This window comes from Culex quinquefasciatus, chromosome 3 (genome assembly GCF_015732765.1).
Source record: "Culex quinquefasciatus strain JHB chromosome 3, VPISU_Cqui_1.0_pri_paternal, whole genome shotgun sequence".
NCBI classification, from domain to species: domain Eukaryota; kingdom Metazoa; phylum Arthropoda; class Insecta; order Diptera; family Culicidae; genus Culex; species Culex quinquefasciatus.
The window spans coordinates 37,972,848-37,998,038 of NC_051863.1; the positions used below are offsets into that span (position 1 = coordinate 37,972,848).

The 25,191-nt window shown below is 36.1% G+C and overlaps 1 protein-coding gene across 1 annotated transcript in view; it reads left to right on the forward strand.

Moving 5' to 3' along the window:
- LOC6046522 (synaptogenesis protein syg-2) overlaps positions 1-25,191 on the forward strand; it is a 587,979-nt gene that overhangs the window by 535,765 nt on the left and 27,023 nt on the right. The window contains exons 15-16 of the mRNA XM_038265832.1: positions 19,401-19,688; positions 20,299-20,426. Of these exons, the coding sequence (XP_038121760.1) occupies positions 19,401-19,688; positions 20,299-20,426 (416 nt within the window). The remainder of the gene's footprint in view (positions 1-19,400; positions 19,689-20,298; positions 20,427-25,191) is intronic.

The following is a 25,191-nucleotide window of genomic DNA, read 5'->3' on the forward strand; positions in this document are numbered from 1 at the left end:
TAATGGCCCTCGGAAAGAAAAAAGGGTCGGAAAAACAAATCCGCACTCGAGCCGAACAAACACATGGGAGGGATTATCCTCTGCCACGCGAGGCAAACGATATTTATTTTTATTTTAATTGCATTATTATGGAAGCCCGCGAGCGCGTGATGATGCGACTGGTGAAAGGATTTTCCTTTCTCCTAGGATGCTGTCACTGTCACTGTTGTAAATGATGGCAAGAAAGTGCCAGGACGAAATAGACAACACTCTGTCATTTAATCTGGGCGGGCGGGGATAATTATGACCCATAAAACGATTATTTATGTATCGCTTTCAGGGTGTAAAGTATCATAAATTAAATCAAATTACTAAAATTAAGTCACCACAATGTGTTCCGCAAATTAACTAGACGAGCAGAAGCAATTACTTAATGACAAATAAAATGTTTTGAAGAAACAATATGGGAATATTCTCAAGTCGGCATAATAACTACTTCGAATAAATTGTACTCGTACCTTCTAACCCCAATTTTCGGTCGATTTTTATCTTTCGTTACGCCAGTCACGAAAATTAGACGTCTCCTCGAAACCGAGCTTATCAATTTTCCTAGATCAACATCGATCAAATGCTACATTTACTGTGGTAGCAATTAGGTAAAAAAATGCTGCTTGTTTGTGAGAAGTGATAAAAACAGTTTTTTATTGATGATGTAACGTATTTGAAATTTTCCGTTTTTATTTTGTTTGAAAAAAAGTATTTGTTTGTTTACTTTTTTTACACAGTTGGTTAGGAAAATTACTATTTCATTTGGATCCTTACTTCAATGAATGGTAAAAATCTGGATAAAACGTTAGCTCCTGTGGACCAACCTTGTCAAGAATGACCGATACAAACGCTAATTACTTAGAACATGTGAACTAGCGTGTCTTTCCGGGGCCTAGTTGAACAGTATCGTATGACAATCTACGCCAGACGATCTCAACGGAATGATTTGAATAAAGGTAAAGGTCGTGCGAAGCCTAGTTCATGTCTGGCCTAAGTTGTGTAATGAAAATATTTACTATGATAAAGAAAACAAATCACATTGGACAAATTTTTCATGGTTTATAATTTTCCAAAATGCTTGATCAAAAATCAAGAATCAAAGTATGTAGTTTGAAGGGACTGAAGAATTCATCGGTACATGGAGCAATATTGATATCGAGAAGATCGGCAACCAGAGAGTCGAATGTATTTTTAAAATTGACTAAAACCAACCAAATTATGTCGAATTTTGAGCTTACTCTAAGTATTTTTTTTTGTTAATATGGTTAGTTTCAAATTATAAGTACTAAAACTTTCACAGAATACCGTATTTTTTTAACGTACTCAAATTTTTATCATTTGCAAAATGAGTTTCAAACGATTCAAAATTTTGCATGCACTTTCATTGTTTTAGAGTGTTTTGAGAGTTTTGATTTTTTTTTTACAAAATACCGTATTTTCTCGAAAATACTCATTTTTTATAATTCGAAATATGGGTATCAAACGATTCGAAATTTTTGCATGTTGTTCAACTGTTTTAGAATTTTTTGAATGAAATATTTAAATTTTAACAAAATGCTGTATTTTTTTAAAGTACTTAAATTTTTATAATTTTCAATCTGGGTATCAAACGAAGCGAAATTTTACCTGCATTTTCACCGTTTTAGAGTTTTTTGAATAAAAAACTTAAATGTTCACAAAATGCCATATTGTCTCGAAAATTCTCAATTTTTATTATCCACAATTTAGTATCAAACCATTCCATATTTTGCATGCATTTAGAGTATTTTGAAGTATCTTGAAAAACTGAAATTTTCGAAAAATGCCATAAATTTTGCTTCGTTTGATACCCATATTGTAAATTATGAAAATTTAAGTAGGGGAAATTCTCTTATGTTTGGCAGGTTGAACGCTTGCTCCTAACTCCATCCAATTTGTTGATTTTCACTATTTGAACAACTAATTTAGCAAAACTTTTGATAGCATCTTGCTTGCTCACTTCCTATTGAGCTGACTATCACTCAATTTCAGTTGAAAACGCTTTTTATAAGCTGTAATTTATTCTCAAAGTGCTGATATGGAACATTAGAGGCACGCTGGAATTAGATGCTGTTCCCCTACTTTAAAAAATACGGTATTTTGTGAAAATTTTAGTATTTCAATCAAAAATCTCTAAAACAGCTGAAATAAATGCAAAATTTCGCATCGTTTAATACCCGTATCGCCAGTTATAAAAATTTGAGTATTTTCAAAAAAAATACGGTATTTTGTGAAAATTTTAGTATTTTTTTTTTAACTCTAAAACAGCGTAAATACATGCCCATTATGAGAATTTTAAAAAAAATGAGTATTTTAAAGAAAATACAGTATTTTGAGGAAATTTTAGTATTTTATTTAAAAAAAACTATAAAACTGTGAAAATGCATGTAAAATTTCGAAAAATTTAATATCCATATTGCAAATTATAAAAAATTGTTTTTTTTTCGAATAAAAATTGAGTGAAATTTTTAGTATTTATGCTTTGAAACTTACTACATTACAAAAAAAATATTTCTAATCGAATGTATTAAAAACTTAACATGACATTGATAGATTAGATCAATTTATGAAAGATTTTAAAAATGAGTTTTCGTCCGATTATCGCCGATAGAACAATAGAAATAACGATAACGATAGATTGTCATTATCGTTATCGTTAGATGATAATAATATCGACGATAGTTCTATCGATTAACAACCTTGCTAAAATAGTTATTTATGCAACAAGTTACAAGTTCATTTCAAAAATTTTAGCCCGTACACAATTTAGTTACACTATCGTTAAGCGAAATTTTGGATTGACACGTAGACAGAGCTTTGTGACACAAAACAAGTTTCAAGACCACTACTTTTTCTCGTTACCCAATTGGAAAGACATGTTATTCTGTGGGAAATTTCCTGTCCTTTTCGAATCTGCAATAACCCAAAGTTTTGTTTGTTCATTCAGAACAAAAAAAAATGTCTGAAAACAGTGTAAAACCATGTTCAGACAAAACTTTGTTTTATGTTATGTTCATACAGGTTTGCTTTCAATCTTTAAGAGTTATCAGAAATTTATTAAAAGGTTTTTAGAAAAAAGTAAAGTTTTGGCAATTATTGACCAGTATTTTGTAGTTTTCATCTCAGCTTTCGAAAGTATTTTTACCAAAAAGTTCAGCAGGGTTGACATTAACTGGCAATTGAGCGCTTGTTTTTTTTTATAAAAAAATAAAATAGACAAACATTATAATGTTAAATCTAGCATTTACTAGATTTGCCCTGACAATCAATTAAAGAAAATGAAAAAGCACATTCCACATCTACAAACAAACTCGTAACGCTATCATTAGTGCACTCATTATGCTGTGCTAATTACCTCGAAACCACACCCGACACAAAGTGTTTTGGAGGGAAATGCATACAAATTTCGTTGAAAAAAGTAGTTCAGATTATCAATCCATATGAAAACATGCATCCGCAAATACCATTAACAAATGCCAAACAGTAATATTGCTGGTGCAGCCATGGTTAAGCGATCTGCAACAATCAAAGCAAATTAATACAACGAAATTAAATTGCCCCCCTCAGACACCCTAATCTCAAACGTCCTCTCCATTTGGGGTTTCCATTTTCTAAAATCTAAATTATTCAAATGTGTGTCCGCTGGAAATCCAATCCAGTGATATTCGGTGCAATCGACCCACAAAGGTATCGTGATCTGTGCGACGTGTATTTGCGTAGCCTGTACACATATCACGTTTATTAACATTTCAAAAGAGTAATGAAACATAATTAATGGAGCCCCACACACACACACACACAAACACACACATCGACGCTTTTCGCGGGAATCACTCCGACCGCTCCGTTTCCGGTCCTTCTAGCAAAAACCTAACCTAACCCCTCATCTAAAGCATGTTGCAACCTCTGCACCATCGTACTTTGTTGTCGCATGTACACTGTGAGATTATTTCAATTCTTTCCCATCTGGTTCTCACAGATCCGAAAACTCGATTTCAAAAAGGAAACCCTGAAAACGGTGAGCATGTTGTCACACTTCATACAAAATTTTGAAAATAAAGTTGCTACTTCTTTTGTCAACTGAATCCAAACCAATTTTTTGTTTGCTTATCAAAACAAAATTCAACTCTCAAATTGAAAAAAGCAAAGTGCGACAAGACCGGACCACGACAACTACCGCTGGGTAATTGTATCGCTTATGAACTATATCGATTGCAACAGTGCCACTCCTCCACAACACTGCCAATGTTACCCCCACCTTGCCAGCACCTGCAAACGCTCTAATCAAACAAAACGGATAATGATAATTGTGCAAATATTTGTAATGTATATTCGCAACACACACTTTTGCGGTTTGAGCGCGGGTCTCTTCACAAACACACACATACAGAGTGTCACGCACGCACTCCGTGGCGGGCCAAAATTTGCTACAATGCAGTGCCAATATATCGACTCTGGTAGGTCGATAACGCGCCAATCGGAACGAAATGAACCATTTCAAACTGAATAATTTATCATTAGAGTCGAACCCATTAATTATTCACCTGGGAAAAAAAACTGCATGTTCGTGGCATTGTTCGCAACGGGGCACGCGTGTTGTGTTGTGTGAATACAAGGGGGGAAATGGGAAAATATTGAATAAGTTAAATTTATAAGGTATTGCGAGTAAAGAAACAACAGAAGGGATATTTAAACGCGTGACACAAAAGGGATGTATTTTTTGAAAACAATTCTTAAAGAACTTTACGATGCTTCGAAACGGATAACAGTCCAGACTCGATTATCCGAAGGTCACGGAAAAATTCACTTCGGATATTTGAATCACGAAAAACATGTTTTTTTTCCAGTGGTGGATTTTTTAAAGCAATCGACCATCCAAATTTGACTAAAATGGGGTGGCAGAATTTAAGTTTTTGCCTTTCTTACTAAAGAAAGGTATAAGTTTTACTTTATGGCAGGACGTCATTTTCATCTTCGTAAATAAGACGATAAAGCATGAATATTAATCGGAAAAGTCACTAAAATCACACTGCATCGATTTTCGACGCTCTATCGATTCATCTTGACAGAACTCGTATATCTCCAACCCTCGAATTTTGAGAAAATAAATTCCGTGGAGATCGAGTGATGTTCGTGTGTGATAAAATTTTGCCAAATTTTGTGTCGCGTCGTTCTCAGCTCCCCTGAATCAGATTTTGATTCTTCTGAATGCAGATGAAAGCTAATGTGCTGAACCCGGGCGAGTTGCCGCTCAAATTTCGAAATATCCATCTGTTTGCGAATGTGGACAGAGTTTTCAACAAAAACACAGTTTTCAAATAAAAATATGGCCAAAATTTTTCATTTTCATATATTTTATTTATCTCAAAAATTGCATTTTTCGAGCTCTAAATTTTCATCCAGATTCATAATATGGTTCTGGAGTTAGAGCCGTTTGATTAACCTACCATAAGAAAAAGAATCCCTAAAACAAGGTTAAAGCCCACCTGGTGACATTCGCCAACATTTTTCATTTCTGATTTTATTCGAAATTTCTTCCTACATTCATAGTACAGACCATGAGTGAGCATCTGAAACAAATTTTACATCGATCGGCAATCCCGAACAATTTTTAGAACGATTTACTTTTTGCCTTTCTTACTAAAGAAAAGTATAGGTTTTACTTTATGGCTGCACGTCATTTTCATCTTTGTAAATAAGACGATACAGCATGAATATTAATCGGAAAAATCGACAAAAAATCACACTGCATTGATTTTCGACGCTTCGTCGCCAAGTCGACAAGTTGTCAAGTTGAGCTTCGAATACTTAAGTAGGCTTCATTTTGTCGTGATTTCATAAGTTTATTTAACCGAGTTCATTGGATTCCAATAGGAGCTTTCTAAGCTTCTAAGCTTTATATCGTTTTCAAAGTTTTCAATGTTCGCAACGCCAATGGCTATCTACCTAAGGTATTGCGATTGAGTGTGTAGTGGTGCGGTTGTAAAAATAGCTATCTCTGACTCTCTCCTGCTTTGTTCGGTTTTTGGGCTCGTACCAAAACTAGAAAACCAAAGGGAGCGGCCGTGGCTGACTGGTTACGGTGTTCGCTTTGTAAGCGAATGGTCCTGGGTTCGATTCCCATCTGCTCCCAACGTGAAAGTATAGGAAATATAAATCTTGAAACTCTGAACATGTACGAAAAATCAAAGTCGCTTGAGTCGGGGTTCGATCCCTCGTCCTTTGGATTGGTAAGCAAAAATGCTAACCACTAGGCCATCGCGACTTGGTGAGCTATGACTGGAATTAGAAATACTGTTACTACCAACTATATACGCGCTGGGTCCTTCTCCATTTGACAAGGGTTCGGAAGTTCTAAATAACGTTTGAATCCGATTGGTGCAAACGTTCTTCAGGGCGGGGCTTGTCGATAAAGCTGAAGTACCTCGCGCTCGGCTAGCCAGCGTAGAAATGGGTCACCGAAGCTCGGCAGAGCTAACCTTCCAAATGCCTATGCGAGTTATTTTATAAACGCTTGTCTGATTAAGAATTTGTACGATTGAAAATATTCTTTTGGTGTAAATTGCGTTTTCAATTTCTTTTGGAAAACACATCATTAATAATTCCTTGCTTTCATCACAAGATTTTTTGTATCAAATCGATGTTATGAATTGAAAGAAGTTAAATTCTTTAGTAAGAAAGGCTCTATCTCTCCCCTGGTGGGATTAAATCGGGTTTTTAATAAACCAAAAAAAACATCAGGAAATGGTGACAGATTTTGTGTTCCAAAAAATTATTAATTTTACCCCAGAAAATGATGAATTTTCATCAGTTTTTGATGAATATTCATCAGGTTTACATTTTTACACATTTTTGAGTAATATTACTTACTCAAAAACGTAACATAATCTACCTTTGGTGGTTGTTGCCTTCCTCACATTTAGAGGGTAATGCTATCCAAAATAGATACACAAGGGCGGACCTTTCAGTGTTCTATCAACTTGATTCATTATTCACACCATCAGATTGGGTAGTCAGATCTTCATAATTAAGGGCACTTATGTGCTTATAACTTTTGATAGGTTTGTCAGATCTGCAATCTACTGAACTCGTTGGAAAGGTCTTTTGATGACCTATCCATCGACAGGTCGCATGATAGATCCGGACAACGTTTTCATCGAAATACATGAGATCCGGCCTCTCAATCAATCAATTTATTCGCTCTACAGCTTTGCTTTGGCGTTCTCGATTGCGAGATTCCTACTCGAACCTAGGTGTCCGAAGGCTTGATTGTTGAGGCAATTGCAAACCTCTTTTTACACCTTAGCTTCCATCCACCCCGGGATTCTAACTGACGACCTTTGGATTGTGAGTCCAACTGCCTACCAGCGAATTCACCGAGGCAGGACCCAGGGAGACGACTCCTACACCTGGACTGAGCTAACGACCTAACACCTCTAGGTTAGACCGGGGCCAACATTTACTTCCCCATCCGACGGAAGGCGTGATCAGACAAATCTCGTCTCAAAATTTGCCACCGGGACCTTCTGGGATCGAACCCAGGCCGACTGGGTGAGAGGCAACCACGCTTACCCCTACACCACGGCCCCGGCCTCTAAAAAGTGCATAAATAACACTTTAGTGCGTATAGCTTTTGATAGGATTGTCAGATCTTTTGATTTCTTTGGAAAGGTCTTTCGAAAACCTTTCTAAAAATTTATAAAATGACGGGGTTTCTTACAAAAACCACCCTTTATACAATCTTCCGGACTTTTGTTAGAATCGTTTTTCAGCATAACTTTTGAAGTACTTTACTAACCTTTATAATTTTCAATAGCGACTTATGGGACCCCAAGACGGGTCGAATGAGACCAATACGGTCCAATTAGGTTCAACCAGTGCCGAGATAATCCAGTGCAAATTTTTTTTATCAACATCCCACCACACACACAGACATTTGCTCAGAATGTGATTCTGAGTAGTATACATGAAGGTGGTCTAGGAGGTCAAATTAAGAATTTCGTTTTTCGAGTAATTTTTCAGCCTTTCCTCAGTAAGGTGAGGAAGGCAAAAAGAGGTAATATTCAACCTACCAAATTTTCAACATTCCAAAATTCAACTTTTTTTCTGTTCAAACATTCCGCTTTTTAGGCATTATTCAAACACGACCGCTTTTTAGGCTTAAAATGGGTATATTTCCCATTATAAGTTCCTTTATGACATTCAAATTTGATTTAATTTTTAAACACAGAAAAAAAATAATGTTGGAAAGCTGTAAAAAAATTTATAGTTCAATAGTTCCGTTTTTTGAGTAATTTTTACAAACATAATGTATTTAAAAAAGTGTACTGATGATAATTTTAAACTTTTTTTCAGAATAAAACTTTCTTCAAAATCAAAAGATCGGAAATTTTATGCCCTTTCTGATTCCACATAGGTTGACTTGTGAATTGTGGACCGGTTCAGATGCCGGCGGATTTTCCGACGACGTAATTCCGGGTTGGTACGAAATTCCAACGAAAAATCTATTCTATCCATACAAATACCCCCAAAACGGTGTTATACCCATTCCAAAATGTTTATTTTGCAATTCGATGGTAATATATTGACATTTAGTTGAATTAAAAGTTTGCAAAATTAAGTTTAGATAAGTTTTATATAGAATTTCCAGAGTTATATAAACTTTTATACTAAGTAGTTAGTAAACTTTATATTCAATCCAAATTATTTTTTTAATCAGTCAAGGATGCCTATTTGGAGTTGGAAGACTGGATTTATGGTGATTTGTCAACAAATAACATTATTTATGTTAATTTTTCGAAAGGTGTACAAACTTTTTTTGCACCTTTTTTATTTTCGTAATAGTATTTGTTATATAACTTTTTATATAAATCATCTTTTCATGAGCTTTTTGTAAAAAAATGTTTGGCATGAGTTTCTGAACAAAACGCAGTACTAGGTTTCTGTCAAATTTTAAATTGTTTAGATGTTTCATCACAATATGTGCATAGTGCCCAAGGGGTGTAAATACTTTTTTTACATACTGTATTTGACGATATTACAGGTCATTTTCCAGAATGGTCTGTAAAAGTCGATGGACACAAATCGAATCCATCATATTTCTCATCAATCTCATATGCACTGAGAAATTCCTTGTAATATAATTTAAAAAATGTATAATATTTGAACAAAAATAAAAAGTTTACAAACCCAAGTTTCCCCGAATTAAAGCAAGTAGTCCAAAATGCAAAAAAAATTGCAATTGCTCCAAAATGCAAAAAATCAACTCCCTTTTACACAGTAATCACACCCTACTCAAAGACATACATTATTAAAAGTTTGTGTGAACTCTACGATATCAAAATATGATTAAATTCATGTTTATAAATCTATAACATTAATTTTGGTTTTTTCTTTAACAGAAATATTCTTCATTATTTTTGTTAATGCATATTCATAACAATTTGTGCAAACAAAAGTTGTTTTATTTTGTCTTCTTCTTGTTGTTAAAGACACCTAAATATTGGCAGAATATTCAGTTTTTCAACCGGTTTGAAAATTTGCAATTCCAGACCGAATACAGATAATAACTAAATCACACATCTGCCGGGGAACTTTCTTCGTTTGTCTTCTACAATTGTTGCATTTGTGAATCAATTTTCAACTATTTGATTGCATAATTGATGTAATTTTGTTTAAAATCCATTTTTGCAATTCCGTTTTTAAAATATCTACTTTTCTTTCCATTTTATCAACGCTGTCGTGCTATCTTGTCGTACGTCGCTTTTTGATGTTCCAAGAAAAATGCGTTTTAATGTTTGGCCTTGAATAAAACAAAGACGAGAGCACGCAATGAAAACAATAACAAACACGTTTTGTTTGGTTGACCATTCTGTGCATTACCCTGAAGATTGGTTGGATTTGGTTGCCAGAGTCCCGAGTTATTGTTATAAATGTTTACGGTAATCGGGCATGTACGTGTGTCAAACGCGTTCTGACATGAAATCCCTTTGGTTAGTTGTCGCACGTGCAGCAATTTTCTTCTTTCATATGAAGAGTGCCAACAATGCACTGAGTTTTGTCGGTTTTTATTGAATATCTCAGGATTGAAAACAAATTTTGGGGATTTGTGAAGGTCAAAAGGTGAGGCATTGTGAGCTGCACAAAATGCCGTTCTTAACTCAATTTGGCCCAAAACGCACGTACGACAAGTAAGCACGACGGCGACGATATATTGACGAAATGGAAATGAAATAGCATGTGCATAGATTATACTTAAATCGTCTACAGGTCGTTGTATCGTGAAAAATCCAAATGAAAATCTAACGGTAGTGAAGAAAACCCCGATTTACAGTTAATAGAGACATTTGTGTATAAGGAACAGCTTACAAAATTACAAAAGTACAAAAAAAACTGTTGCCACCATTTCTTATTATCTATTATAAATCCCAATCCATCATGAAATTAGTTCAGCCTAACTTGAGATATTGCCTTCCCCATCTAAATTTTAATCGAAACACTAGACGTCCTGTGCGAAATATCGATTTCGAACTGTCCCAGCTCAAAACCAAATAAGTGCAGTCTCAGCCAGCGTACTGTATTGTGATCCCCCTCTCTCGCCCCAAAAGTGGGTCGTTCGCTATCTGGCGTTTCACGATAAATCAATCCAGCATTCGCCGCGCTCGAGGATTTATCGACAGTGTTCCAACGGCGAGGACCAGCGGTCCATCCATGCCACGAAGTCCATGTACGTACACTCGATGGCTTGCTTGTTTTACGGGGACCAACATCGTTCCCCGCGGTCAAAATGCTGCTGTAATCTGGATTGCTTCATCTGCTGACGATGGTCAATAGCTTGTTCAGAGAAGTATCCAGAGTTTAACCAACAATCCGAACTTTTTCATTTATCAGCGATGAGACTTTGTGAGTGACGAAAATCTCTCTCGTTCTCTCAAGGAACATCAAGGAATCATCGAGCAAGAAAGAATTTTTCTCTCAGTGAGTGCTCAGTGATTTTTTTTTATTACTCTTCCATTGCTGCGATTTACCATTATTCAACCCCAGCTCCAAAAATAAACGTTAATCATTATGGTGAATCATTGAACATAAAGCTGCTTAAACCTTGAATTCAACTCTTGATCCTGTAATCTGATAATTTTCAAAAGTGTGACTCCTGTTCCTCACAATCAAGAGTAGAATGGCATAACATAGAAGGTGTTGCTACAGCCTTTTCTCGTTAGCTGTGACTAGGGATTCCTGGCAACAGTCAACGGCACACGAAACCAGCTCAACTCTACTTTATCCTGGCACAAAGCTCGAGTGCTGTAGTATAAATCGAGTGGAGCGCACAGTAGTCATAAGTTCAAATATTTGCTTGATAAATTTAGAAATATGCTAAAGTAGCAATTGCACCGGATGTGACTTCTGGTTCCACTGCCAGTGGTGGTGGTCGTGAGTACATATATGTATTTGGCCAACTGGCAACACTTTCGCCCGAAGGGGCAGGGGGGAGGGGGGGTTGGGGTTTCCATCCTGTACGGGATCGTTGTTTGCTTAGCCATAATAGTGATTAAGCTTCGATTACACTTTGAATTGGAAGCGAGTGGAACAAGTAGAACTAGATTTCAGTTGGCATCGTCAAACAGAGCGAAAATACTCTTTCAATTGTGTCAAATTGTTCTTGGCGAAAGTTAGTAAAGCAAATTTTGCATTTAATTTTCTCGATTCAATATTTTTTGACATATTTTTTCTTTCTTAAACTACTGCGGAATGGTCCATTTGTCTGTGTCATAAGCGAATATACACAGCTTCTGGGCGCACTGACGACGATGGCCAGTAAGACCAGGACCAGGAACCATGCACACTTTTGAATTATTACTTTGTAATGCACTGCTTTGTTGACTTGCAAAGTGGTCATTGGGCCAGCGTACCGCCGAGAAGACATCTGGATTCTGAAAAATAGCTCTACATAACCTGTGCAGCCTAAATTTGTACCGATGAAACGATGGTTAAAATCATTCAAACAAATTTAAATATGCTTTTCAACGAGCTTCAACGAGGTCACTTCAACTATACTCAGAAAAAATATTCCTTTCATTTAACCGTGCCGGTGCAATCAAAATTAAACGTTTCCATCGCGAAACTCGGTACAAAACACCACGAAGCAATAATCCCTGCAATAATATTAATTGCCTTCCCGACAGCACGATGAGATCGATACATCAGCAATCAACATTGTTGCAATTTAATTAATCGTTCGAACAGTTTGGGTTTGCAAGAGCTAGGGTGATTTTGGAAAGGGTATATTTATTGAATCAAGTTTGAGAAATTGTTAAAAAAAAAATATAATATGTCATCACTTTAAGTTAGTAAAATTAAAAAATTTTGTGATGTTACAATTTTATGGATCACCCTAGCGTAGATGTACATTCAATTAAAATGGTATGCAAATATATTATATTATCGAATCGATACGATTATTACCAATAATGTACAGTGCATTTAGAAGAGGGGATGAAAACACGAGAGTGACAATTTATTACAGTTTGCTTTCCGTTCGAAATTGGCTCGTGTTCAAGATACTCGGTATTTTGGACCGGTGAAGGAGCAGCTCGAAGATTGCTTTGGTCATCAATTATCAAAAATTGTTGAATCCCAAAGTTCCATATATCAGGATGGCACAATAAATAAACTATTCCCCAAAAACAAAAACAAATCCAATTACAATTACAATTCGAATTCTAATTCCAATTCCAACTCCACTTTCAATTCCAATTCCAATTCCAATTTCAATTCCAATTCCAATTCCAATTCAAATTCCAGTTCCAGTTCCAGTTCCAGTTCCAATTTCAATTACAATTCCAATTTCTATTCCAAATCCAATTCCAATTCAAATTTCAATTCCGATTCCAGTTCCAATTTCAATTCCAATTCCAATTCCAATTTCACTTCCACTTCCACTTCCACTTCCACTTACCCTTCCACTTCCACTTCCACTTCCAATTCCAATTTCAATTCCTATTTCAATTTCAATTCCAGTTCTACTTCAAATTCCATTTCCAATTCAAATTCCACTTCCAACTCCACTTCCAATTCCAATTTCAATTTCAATTCCAATTCCAACTCCAATTCAAATTCCACTTCCAACTCCACTTCCAATTTCAATTTCAACTCCACTTCCAATTCCAATTCCAATTTCAATTTCAATTCCAATTCCGATTCTAGTCTCAATTCCAAATTCCAATTCCACTTCAATTTCCACTTCCAATTCCACTTCAAATTTCGCTTCGAATTTCACTTCCAATTCCACTTAAAATTCCACTTCCAATTCCACTCCAAATTTCACTTCGAAATCCAATTCCACTTCAAATTCCACTTCCACTTCCAATTCCAATTTTAATTCCAATTCCAGTTCCAATTCCAGTTCCAATTCCAATTCCAAATAACAATTCCAAATCCAATTTCAATTCCAATTCCAATTCAAATTCCACTTCCCTTCACGGAACAAAATCCGGTCAGCGGATCCGAAAATTTTTAGCGATGAAATCGAAAACATTAGACGTTTCCGAAATCATGAAAAATGTTTGCAATATCGAAAAAAATGCTTTCAATTTTGAAGCAAAATGTTTGCGTAATCGAAAACATCATGTTTACGGCCCATTTTTTCCTTCGTCTGCCGCAGCCAATGCGTTACGCTGTCAGAATCAGCTGGCGCGCGAATTCCAAATTCAAAACAAACACCAAAAAACTAATCGTGATATGTTTTGGTGAGAATTTGTGTGGAACCGATCACAAGATTGTGGTCCGTATTCATTCAGGCCGGACACTGCGTTGGTGGACGGTCCCGCTATTCCGTGAACGTATGTGAGTTGTGTGTGTGTAAAATTTTCTAAAAGCGGAGCTGCTGAAGGCACAAGTAATCTCCAACAGGAGTAACGGCCGCGGTCCAGTTCGATACGGCCGATTCCAAGGCTCCGGTGGCCAAGCCTGTTGCAGTTCCCAGCAAAATCTGTGAGAATGATTGAATGGAACCAGAAAATGGATGGGGGAAGCAGAGCCTGGCGGATTGGACCTGTTCCTGGTGAGCGTTGTTCGGGTAAGCTTTTTTGGGGACTCACCCGGAAATTTCCGGGTGCAAGAACTCTAAATGTTTAAGCATTTCCAATAACCATAACTATTTTTGTGCTTTGTAGGATGCAACGTGAAAATCATCCGCCAACCCTTGTTAACAACTGGCCAGCGGGCCAATCCATCAGTACTTTCATCTAGCAACTGCTCCTCACTCGGGAATGCGAACTCCCGCACAGGTGCCCCACCAAGGACAGTCTCATGAGAACAAGCTGTTTACGGTGAATTTGGCCAATAGGATAGCCACTTGGAGGAACAAGCAGCCTGGGACTGCCGTCGTTTTTAAGCATCCGGAAATAAGTCGCCGACCCCCTCTCCGTTGGATCAGTCCTTGTTGGAAATCTCACAAAAGTAAAAAAAAACTTTTAGAAACGCAGAAAAGTAAATTGCGCCAAGTAAATTAACAAACTGAAGTTCAGCATCGAGAACGGTCAATTTCGCTAGTTTGACTAGTTCGATTAGATCAACCATGAGGGAAACATATTTGGGTTGAAACATTCTTTACTAACGACGGCTTCTTTATTGATTTTCCGCTTGGCCGGTGCACACCCGCACGATTCAGATTCCTACATGCTTTGCGGCGCAAATTTCCTCGCCTTCTCGTCTCAATCGAATCGGGTCACCTCGCTGGAAACCAACAGGGTGAACAAAATGTAGGAGACAAAAATACCAAAATACAAAAATGCAAAAATACAATAATAAAAAAATACAAAAATACAAAAAAAAACAAAAATACAAAAATACCAAAATACAAAAATGCAAAAATACAATAATAAAAAAATACAAAAATACAAAAATACAAAAAAAATACAAAAATACAAAAATACAAAAATACAAATATACAAAAATACAAAAATACAAAAATACAAAAATACAAAAATACAAAAATACAAAAATACAAAACTACAAAAATACAAAAATACAAAATACAAAAATACAAAAATACAAAAATACAAAATTACAAAACTACAAAATTACAAAATTACAAAATTACAAAATTACAAAACTACAAAATTACAAAATTACAAAATTACAAAATTACAAAATTACAAAATTACAAAATACAAAATACAAAATAAAAATACAAAATACAAAATACAAAAATACAAAAATACAAAATACAAAATACAAAATTACAAAATACAAAATACAAAATACAAAATTACAAAACTACAAATTACAAATTACAAAACTAAAATTACAAAATTACAAAATTACAAATTACAAAATACAAAATACAAAATACAAAATACAAAATACAAAAATACAAAATACAAAAATACAAAATACAAAAATACAAAAATACAAAATACAAAAATACAAAAATACAAAATACAAAATACAAAACTACAAATTACAAATTACAAAATTACAAAATTACAAAATTACAAAATTACAAAATTACAAAATTACAAAATTACAAAATTACAAAATTACAAAATTACAAAATTACAAAATTACAAAATTACAAAATTACAAAATTACAAAATTACAAAATTACAAAATTACAAAATTACAAAATTACAAAATTACAAAATTACAAAATTACAAAATTACAAAATTACAAAATTACAAAATTACAAAATTACAAAATTACAAAATTACAAAATTACAAAATTACAAAATTACAAAATTACAAAATTACAAAATTACAAAATTACAAAATTACAAAATTACAAAATTACAAAATTACAAAATTACAAAATTACAAAATTACAAATTACAAAATTACAAAATTACAAAATTACAAAATTACAAAATTACAAAATTACAAAATTACAAAATTACAAAATTACAAAATTACAAAATTACAAAATTACAAAATTACAAAATTACAAAATAACAAAATTACAAAATTACAAAATTACAAAATTCCGAAATTCCAAATTTCCATGAATTCCAAAATTTCAAAACTCCAAAATTCCAAAATTCCAAATTTCCAAATTTCTTTCATTTCAAAATTCCAAAATTCCGAATTAACAAAATACCGAAATTCCGATGTACCGAAAAACCGAAATTCCGAATTACCGAAATTCCGAAATACCAAAATTCGAAATTATGAAATTCCAAAATTCTGAAACACCGAAATTCGAAATTCTGAAATTACAAAATTCCAAAAAGATTCCGTCCCGCCAGCAAGGCGTCCATATCGGGGACTCGTTCCAAGTGGACAACATTCTAGCAGAGGCCGCTCCCCTCAAGTCGATCCTCGAGGTGAATGTCGGATTTGAAACCACGATCTCAGTAACACCTATATCCGGGAGGCTCCACCACCGACGTCACCAAGTACGAAAAGGAGGCTGAGAACCGGAACTCGCACATCCTTCTGAAAAAAAACGCAAATCGACGCGATCACTTAAAACATCGCCACCGCGGGCCGGTACCGACCACAAAGACTCAAAAAGTGCACGGCGCCTATGCCTTCTCCTCAATCCGGAACTCATGTCACGGAAGCACCGTGCCAACGGAATCGACGGCACCCACCAGTTTCCCCCTGCACCACGGACATCAAGGCAGATTTGTCCTGCCAGATAAGAACCGTCACCAGTCAGTGTCATAGTAAACCACCAACGCAATTTGTCATTGAAATAAATATGAATAAATAAAATAAAAGTTAGCTACCTCTTCTTCTTCTTATTTCCATCCAAAGTTCGAAAAGCAACGGTCAATTCAAAAAAGTAAATATTGCAGTGGCTGCGTGCTGCATGCTTTTGGCAGGCATGCGTTACGGCGTTACGTTTGCGATATCGAAAATCACCGTTTGCGATATTGGAAGCAATGCTTCCTGCTGACGGGTGTAAACGGAGGTTTGCGATTGGTAGAGCAAATCGGAAGCAAAGTTTGCGATTCCGCAAACCGGATTTTGTTCCGTGTTTCTAATTCCAATTCCAATTACAATTTCAATTCCAATTCCAGTTCTACTTCAAATTCCACTTCCAATTCCAATTCCAATTCCAATTCAAATTCCACTTCCAAATCCACTTCCAATTCCAATTTCAATTCCAATTCCAACTCCAATTCCAACTCCAATTCAAATTCCACTTCCAACTCCACTTCCAATTTCAATGTCAACTCCACTTCCAATTCCAATTCCAATTCCAATTCTAATTTCAATTCCAATTCCAATTCCGATTCAAGTCCCAATTCCAATTCAATTCCTAATCCAATTTTAATTCCAACTCCACTTCAATTTCCACTTCCAATTCCAATTCCACTTCAAATTTCGCTTCAAATTTCACTTCCAATTCCACTTAAAATTCCAATTCCACTTCAAATTTCACTTCCAATTCCACTTACAATTCCAATTCCACTTCAAATTTCACTTCCAAATCCAATTCCACTTCAAATTCCACTTCCACTTCCAATTCCAATTTTAATTCCAATTCCAGTTCCAATTCCAATTCCAAATTTCAATTCAAAATCCAATTTCAATTCCAATTCCAATTCCAATTCAAATTCCACTTCCCTTTCCAATTCCAATTCCAATTCCAATTCCAATTTCAATTCCAATTCCGGTTCTACTTCAAATTCCACTTCCAATTCCAATTCCAATTCCAATTCCAATTCAAATTCCACTTCCAACTCCACTTCCAATTCCAATTTCAATTTCAATTCCAATTCCAACTCCAATTCAAATTCCATTTCCAACTCTACTTACAATTTCAATGCCAACTCCACTTCCAATTCCAATTTCAATTTCAATTCCAATTCCGATTCCAGTCCCGATCTCAATTTCAATCCAATTTTAATTCCAATTCCACTTCAATTTCCACTTCCAATTCCAATTCCACTTCAAATTTCGCTTCAAATTTCACTTCCAATTCCACTTAAAATTCCACTTCAAATTTCACTTAAAATTCCACTTCCAATTCCACTTCAAATTTCACTTCCAATTACAATTCCACTTCAAATTCCACTTCCAAATCCACTTCCAATTCCAATTTCAATTCCAATTCCAACTCCAATTCCAACTCCAATTCAAATTCCACTTCCAACTCCACTTCCAATTTCAATGTCAACTCCACTTCCAATTCCAATTCCAATTCCAATTCTAATTTCAATTCCAATTCCAATTCCGATTCAAGTCCCAATTCCAATTCAATTCCTAATCCAATTTTAATTCCAACTCCACTTCAATTTCCACTTCCAATTCCAATTCCACTTCAAATTTCGCTTCAAATTTCACTTCCAATTCCACTTAAAATTCCACTTCAAATTTCACTTAAAATTCCACTTCCAATTCCACTTCAAATTTCACTTCCAATTACAATTCCACTTCCAATTCCAATTTCAATTCCAAATCCAGTTCCAATGCCAATTCCAATTCCAATGCCAATTCCAATTCCAATTTCAAATCCAATTCCAATTCAAATTCCATTTCCAACTCCACTTCCAACTCCAATTTCAATTCCAATTCCAAGAAAGTATCCACGGGGTTTATGGATTGTCCCATAGTGACGAAGGCAATTGAATTACAGGTGGTTATGTTACAGACATGACCAGAATTACAATGAACATTGTTAGAAGTTGAAGTTACGTTGATGAAAAATCTTTGTTGTCTGAACTGTGACCGATTCCTTTAAATGTCAATCAATGCACAGCATGCACTGCATACCCTTCTTGAATAGGCTAAATGATATCAGAAAATCTCACAAAATAAGTGATCATAAAAACTTTTAACATCCAGGACCGTGGTGTAGGGGTAAGCGTGGTTGCCTCTCACCCAGTCGGCTTGGGTTTGAGCCCAGACGGTCCCGGTGGCATTTTTCGAGACGAGATTTGTCTGACCACGCCTTCCGTCGGATGGGGAAGTAAATGTTGGCCCCGGTCTAACCTAGAGGGTTAGGTCGTTAGCTCAGTCCAGGAGTCGTTGGTAGGCAGTTGGACTAACAATCCAAAGGTCGTCAGTTCGAATCCCGGGGTGGATGGAAGCTAATGTGTAAAAAGAGGTTTGCAATTGCCTCAACAATCAAGCCTTCGGACACTTAGTTTCAAGTAGGAATCTAGCAATCGAGAACGCCAAGGCAATGCTGTAGAGCGAATAATTTGATTTTGAAAAACTTTTAGCAGTTGTTTGAGAAAAACAAAAGATTTTGTCAGAAATCTTTTTGAACACAGGAAAAATAAGATTTTACAGAAAGAATGGGCATTGAGGTCATGATTTTGTTTGTAATATTTTGAGGAAAAAAAAAACTGGCTATCCAACTATTTCAAAATAACTAAAACATTTCCCCTCCTTCCCCCACCAGGTCCCCACGGCGAGTTCGAGCTGTCGCCGATCCTGTCGATCGGGATCTTCATCGCCATCCTGACGGTGATAATCTGCATCATCATCGCCGTCGCGGCCGCGTTCAAGCTGCGGGCCAGCCAGACGACGGCCACCAAGGCGGGCCACCACCACGGCGCGAACGGGGGCGGCGGCGTCCTCGGCAAGCGGCCCGGTAATCTGCCAATTAAGGAGAAAATCTCGTTACCGCTGAGCCAGTCGGAGGACATGTACGACGAGAAAAACCCGGACGTGGTGCCCACGAACGAAGGTAAGCTCGGCAGCCAGCCAGCAGCTTCCGGCCGGAGAAGGCCAATGCATATTGATCAGCTTCCGTTGCTTCTTAGTTTTTGCGCAACCCTGCGGGTGTAATCTCGTTCATTAAGCCGTTAGAAAGTGAAGGTCCTTTTTAGCATACAGTCAAGGCAATAGTCGGTTGGAATCCGGTGAAAAGTCAGCCAATTAAGGATTCTCGCAGCGATTTTGCCTTTGCGAAATGGGAAAACCTTTTTCGCAGTCGAGTTCTTAGCGTGAGGCTCAGTGTAATGAACACTTTAACGATTTCTATTGGGATATTTTCAAATTATCTGGATTATTATCGACTTTATTACAAAGATTGCTGAAACTTTGTCTCAGAGCCACATCAAAGCCAATTTTGTTTGAAGCGTTTTGTTAGAACTGGCTTGGTTTATTCGATGTATCTGCTTCAAATCATCATATCGCCATTGCTCATCAAAGCTTCGGCCAATGTTGTAAAACCCTCCCAAAATCCAATCAATTTTCAATTGAAAAAGCAAAAAAAAAATAACCCTCGCTACCATTACCCCCAAACCCACATTAAACCCAAAGCTAACGCCGCCGTTTTTCCGTACATTTTCCAGATCCCGACTACAAATTGATATCGGCAAATCAAACCCCAACGGCGCTGCATAATTCACTATGCAACAGCAAACACGACATTATTGGAAGGACGATACTGGACGATAGCCGGAAAACGTACCTCACCGGGGTAGGTCCATTTCATTAGCTTCAGCATCATGCATAAAGTATACACACCAAACCCTCATGCCTAACTTCAGTAACATTTACGGAACTCTGCACTACTGAATTTTTCAGCATTTTTTTGATAACTTCATGCAAGCCTCACAGGAAAATTTTCAGTCGTGCAAATTTAGTAAATAGTTACTGGAAAGATACTTCAGAAATTGGTGTGTATCTACTGCGCTCAAATTTCGATAGAAATGCATCAACCAGCTTCAGCAATCGATCCCGATTCATCTGCCATCACAAATGGCCACGCTTTGCTACGAGAGATAGAGATGGAAATTGGGTGGAACATTACAGCATCGCCGTTAATGGAGATAACATGGGGGTCATTTCGCGCCAAGTGGCACATCACTCGAAATTGACTTTCTCTTATTAATCTCAAATTTATTGTTGAAACTGAGTTATTGATACTATTCAACTATGTAAGAATCCCGATTTTGTACCAAATGTTGTACCATTTTGTACCAAATTGAACCACCCCTTCTTTTTTGGCACCACCCCAAAGTTTTGCGAATTTCGTCATTTAAAAAAAAACTCTGTTTTCAAATGGCCATATCTTGGAAACAGAAAATGATAGAGCAAAACTCGACTGCTATTTTTAAAGGAAGGAGAGATTTAAAAAAAAATCACGATTTTTATTTTTCGTGCGACGATGGTTATTTTTAGTACCGTCAGTGGGGGTGACTATGGGTCAAAAAACGATATACCTCTCGTAATTACTTAATAACAAAAACAATTTAAATAACATAGAAAATCTTCCAACGTAGATTTGCTCTTAGATAGTTTACTAACATATTTCCAAAATAAGGTGAATTTTGATGAACACTACCTTAAATGCCAATAGTTTGAAAATTGGCCCAATCTCACCCCTTAGAGGGGGTGACATTGGGTCAAATGAAGCTAAAATGATGCTCAAATACAACGATATGGTAAAAACAAGTCATCCGACAGTGTTTCTTGTTCGAGGGAATCGTATTGACATGCTACAATGTTTGAAGTGGAGATTTTCAAATTTTTTGTTAGCAATCCCAACAAAAATTTTAGAAAAATGATTTTTCAAGAAGTTATTTTTGACCAAAAACGTACCTCAATTTTAAACAGCTTTCAAAATAAAAGGATTTGCTCTAGCAACGAGATTTTTCAGCGAAGTCATCTTAAGATGTCCCCTACACAACCCTTTTAACAGAATTCAGTTTAATTGAGAAGAATCAGAGAAATGGTGAAATCCGTAAAAAAATCACTTTGACCCAATCTCACCCCCCAGACCCAATGTCACCCCCACTGACGGTATGTTCATATTTGTACGGTCAGTTTTAAAATGTTTTGCTTGTTTTCACATGCACTGCTATAGGTTTTTTTTTTCACTTAAAATTAAAGGTGTAGCCAATGGCTACTAGCCATGGAGCACAGTGTGGAAATTTAAGTTCTCGGGTATTTTTAACTGTACAGGACAGCACTCGTCTGACAATATTGAATCGGCCATTGTGGCACTCTCGTACAGCGTGGTATAAACCCGTAATGCTATGCTATGCTATTTAATCTACTTAAAATAGAGGAAATGTTAGTGAAAAAACACAGCCAATGTTGACACCTGTAAAAATAGCATTTCCAAAAACATTGGCACACATTATCACACATCAAACTTTCAAAATATAATTTTTAAACTTGAAGAGTTTTTCGTTCCAATGGGAAATTTTTGGCCAACTTACATAAATCGGACCCCTCTTCGATGTTCGTAAAACTTTGCCCTAATGGGTAACTTTTGTCCCTGATCACAAATTCAAGCTCCATTTTTCGATATCTCGTGACGGAGGGGCGGAACTACTTCTTCCAATTCTGAACATTCGAATAAATACGTGTTTTTCAATAATTTGCAGCCTTAAATGGTGAAGGATTGGAAATTCGGAGTCAAATGGACTTTTATATAATTTTAGATGCCCAATTCGATGGCGTACTCCGAATAGCATAGCATAGCATAGCATTGGTGTCTACCCGTAGGTGCTACTTCGTTATTGACCAGGACCCCCAAACATTGCTCCGTGGACCACAGATGAAAAGTAGGAACCAATCATCACCCCTTCGCAATTTTCAAAGGTCCCTATCGTGCTGATCAATACCGACGCCGGCCACGACCAGAGGTAAGACACGGGGAAGTGGATGGGAATGTTAGTCCGATACTTGAGTGATGGGACCGCCAAATCGACTGCGTCTCCGACAAAGTATCACATGAGTTTTGAGGGTTAGTAAGATGGGTATGAGGTCAGGATTCACTGTGGTAGGTGATGCGACCATAAGCAATTTGTTTATCGGTTGAAATTTTAAAAATCTTAGGCAGCCGGCTGCGGAAAGATAGCTATCTAGGGATTTAAATATAGTATTAATTCGACCGCGATTCTCCAGAAATTCTCCGTCGGCGTGCCTTCCGATCAACGGTGATGTAGGAAGGGCTTCATTTATAGAGATGATTATTGAAATGATATAGAAAGGGCTTAATCCAGCAATACGACTTGCTAGTCTCAAAAAAATAGGTACGTTTTTATAGAAAACTATAAATAGAGAACAACACAAAAAAACTCATCGGCCAACGAACGCGAGTGGAAAAAAAACAATGAAAAAAAAAACAAGGTAAAAAAACAGAACTGCGCGTCCCGAAAAGCACCACACTACTGATGCCATTATTTAATTATAATAGCCAATCACCCCATGCACTCGAACAGCGACATAAAAGAGACGGAAAATAACACGAAAAAACAGGACTGCGCGTCCACACCAGCCCGGGAGCATGTTGACAGCTCCCATACAAACTAAGCGTACCCCGTTTTGTGGGCCCAGTGGGCCTAAGATGGCGGCCTTCGATATTATCTAGCCAAATTTTTGAAAATGGCGAATAGTTTAATTAAATATAGTTTTTGCCTTGTTTTGGTTTAAAACGACAAAATAAGCATTATGGAATCATTTTCTTTAAAAACTTGTTTTGAGATACGCCACGTTCAAATATTAGTCTAGAACTGTTGAAGTGAGCGTGCCACAAAAGCCGTCACGAAAAAAAAGTTTTCTATGCAAATTTTGAGTTGCGTATTTGATGGGCGTACTCCGACGAGGCCCACTTGCCATCTGGCGGTGGATACGCGCAATAACTAAAACTGTCATGTTAGGGGACGGTTGGTCCACACAGGCACCGCACTACTCCCAATTCGATGGCGTACTCCGAATTCTGAAAAACGTATTTTTCATCGAAAAAAAAACACTTAAAAAGTTTTCAAAATTCTCTCATTTTCCGTATATCGACTGTAAAAATTTTTGGAACATGTCATTTTAAGGGAAATTTAATATACTTTTCGAAGTTACATTGACCTTGAAGGGTATTTTTTTCATTTAGAACAAAAATTTTCATTTTAAAATTTCGTGTTTTTTTCTAACTTGGCAGGGTTATTTTTTTTGTGTAACAATGTTCTACAAAATTGTAGAGCAGACAATTACATTTTTTATATATAAACATAAGGGGTTTGCTTATAAACATCACGAGTTATAGCGATTTTACGAAAAAAAAGTCTTGAATAAGTTGGTCGTCGTCGATCATGGCCGTTCATGGTCACCCGCGACAGACACGGACGACGAAATAAAAAGAAACGCGAAAACTAAATTCAAAACTTCCCGCATAAAAATGTATGATGATTTGCACTGTTAAAACCATCCAATTACAATACATATTACAATATTTATGGTAAGTTTATTGTTGACTTTTTCGAACTTTACTGGAATGGCGATGAAGCTACTATACAATTCATGGTTACAGATAATTGGAAGGTTTTGTTATTGGAAATGTTATAAATGGAAACAATAAAACTATCGTAAAATTCATGAATACAGCAAATCTTATGGTTTTGTATTGGAAATCTCATAATGCATTTTTTCCAATTTTTGTTACATTACGTTCATTGTAATGTTATAGTTGCGTAGTGTGAACTTTTTTAACGATTTTTTTTTTAAATATAATAAAAGTATTTAAAACGAGTTATATTTCAAATACAAAACTTCACAAACGATTTTGTGAAAAACTCAAATCAAATCAAATTATTTTAAAAACTTATGCATTAAAACATTAATTATTTAACTGTTCCCACACAAAAAAAAAATATTAAAATATTAATTTATTAATATATTGATATATTAATATATTAATATATTAATATATTCAAAAAATCAAATTATTCGCTCTACAGCATTGACTTGGCGTTCTCGATTGCGAGATTCCTACTCGAAACTAGGTGTCCGAAGGTTTGATTGTTGAGGCAATTGCAAACCTCTTTTTACACCTTAGTCTCCATCCATCCCGGGATTCGAACTGACGACCTTTGGATTGTTAGTCCAACTGCCTACCAGCGACTCCACCGAGACAGGACCCAGGAGACGACTCCTACACCTGGACTGAGCTAACGACCTAACCTTTTTAGGTTAGTCCGGGGCCAACATTTACTTCCCGTCCGACGGAAGGCGTGATCAGACAAATCTCGTCTCGAAAAATGCCACCGGGACCGTCTGGGATCGAACCCAGGCCGACTACCCACTACACCACGGTCCCGGACATATAATATATTATAATATATAAATATATTAATGTATTAAAATATTTAAATAATAAAATATTAAAATATTAAAATATTAAAATATTAAAATATTAAAATATTAAAATATTAAAATATTAAAATATTAAAATATTAAAATAT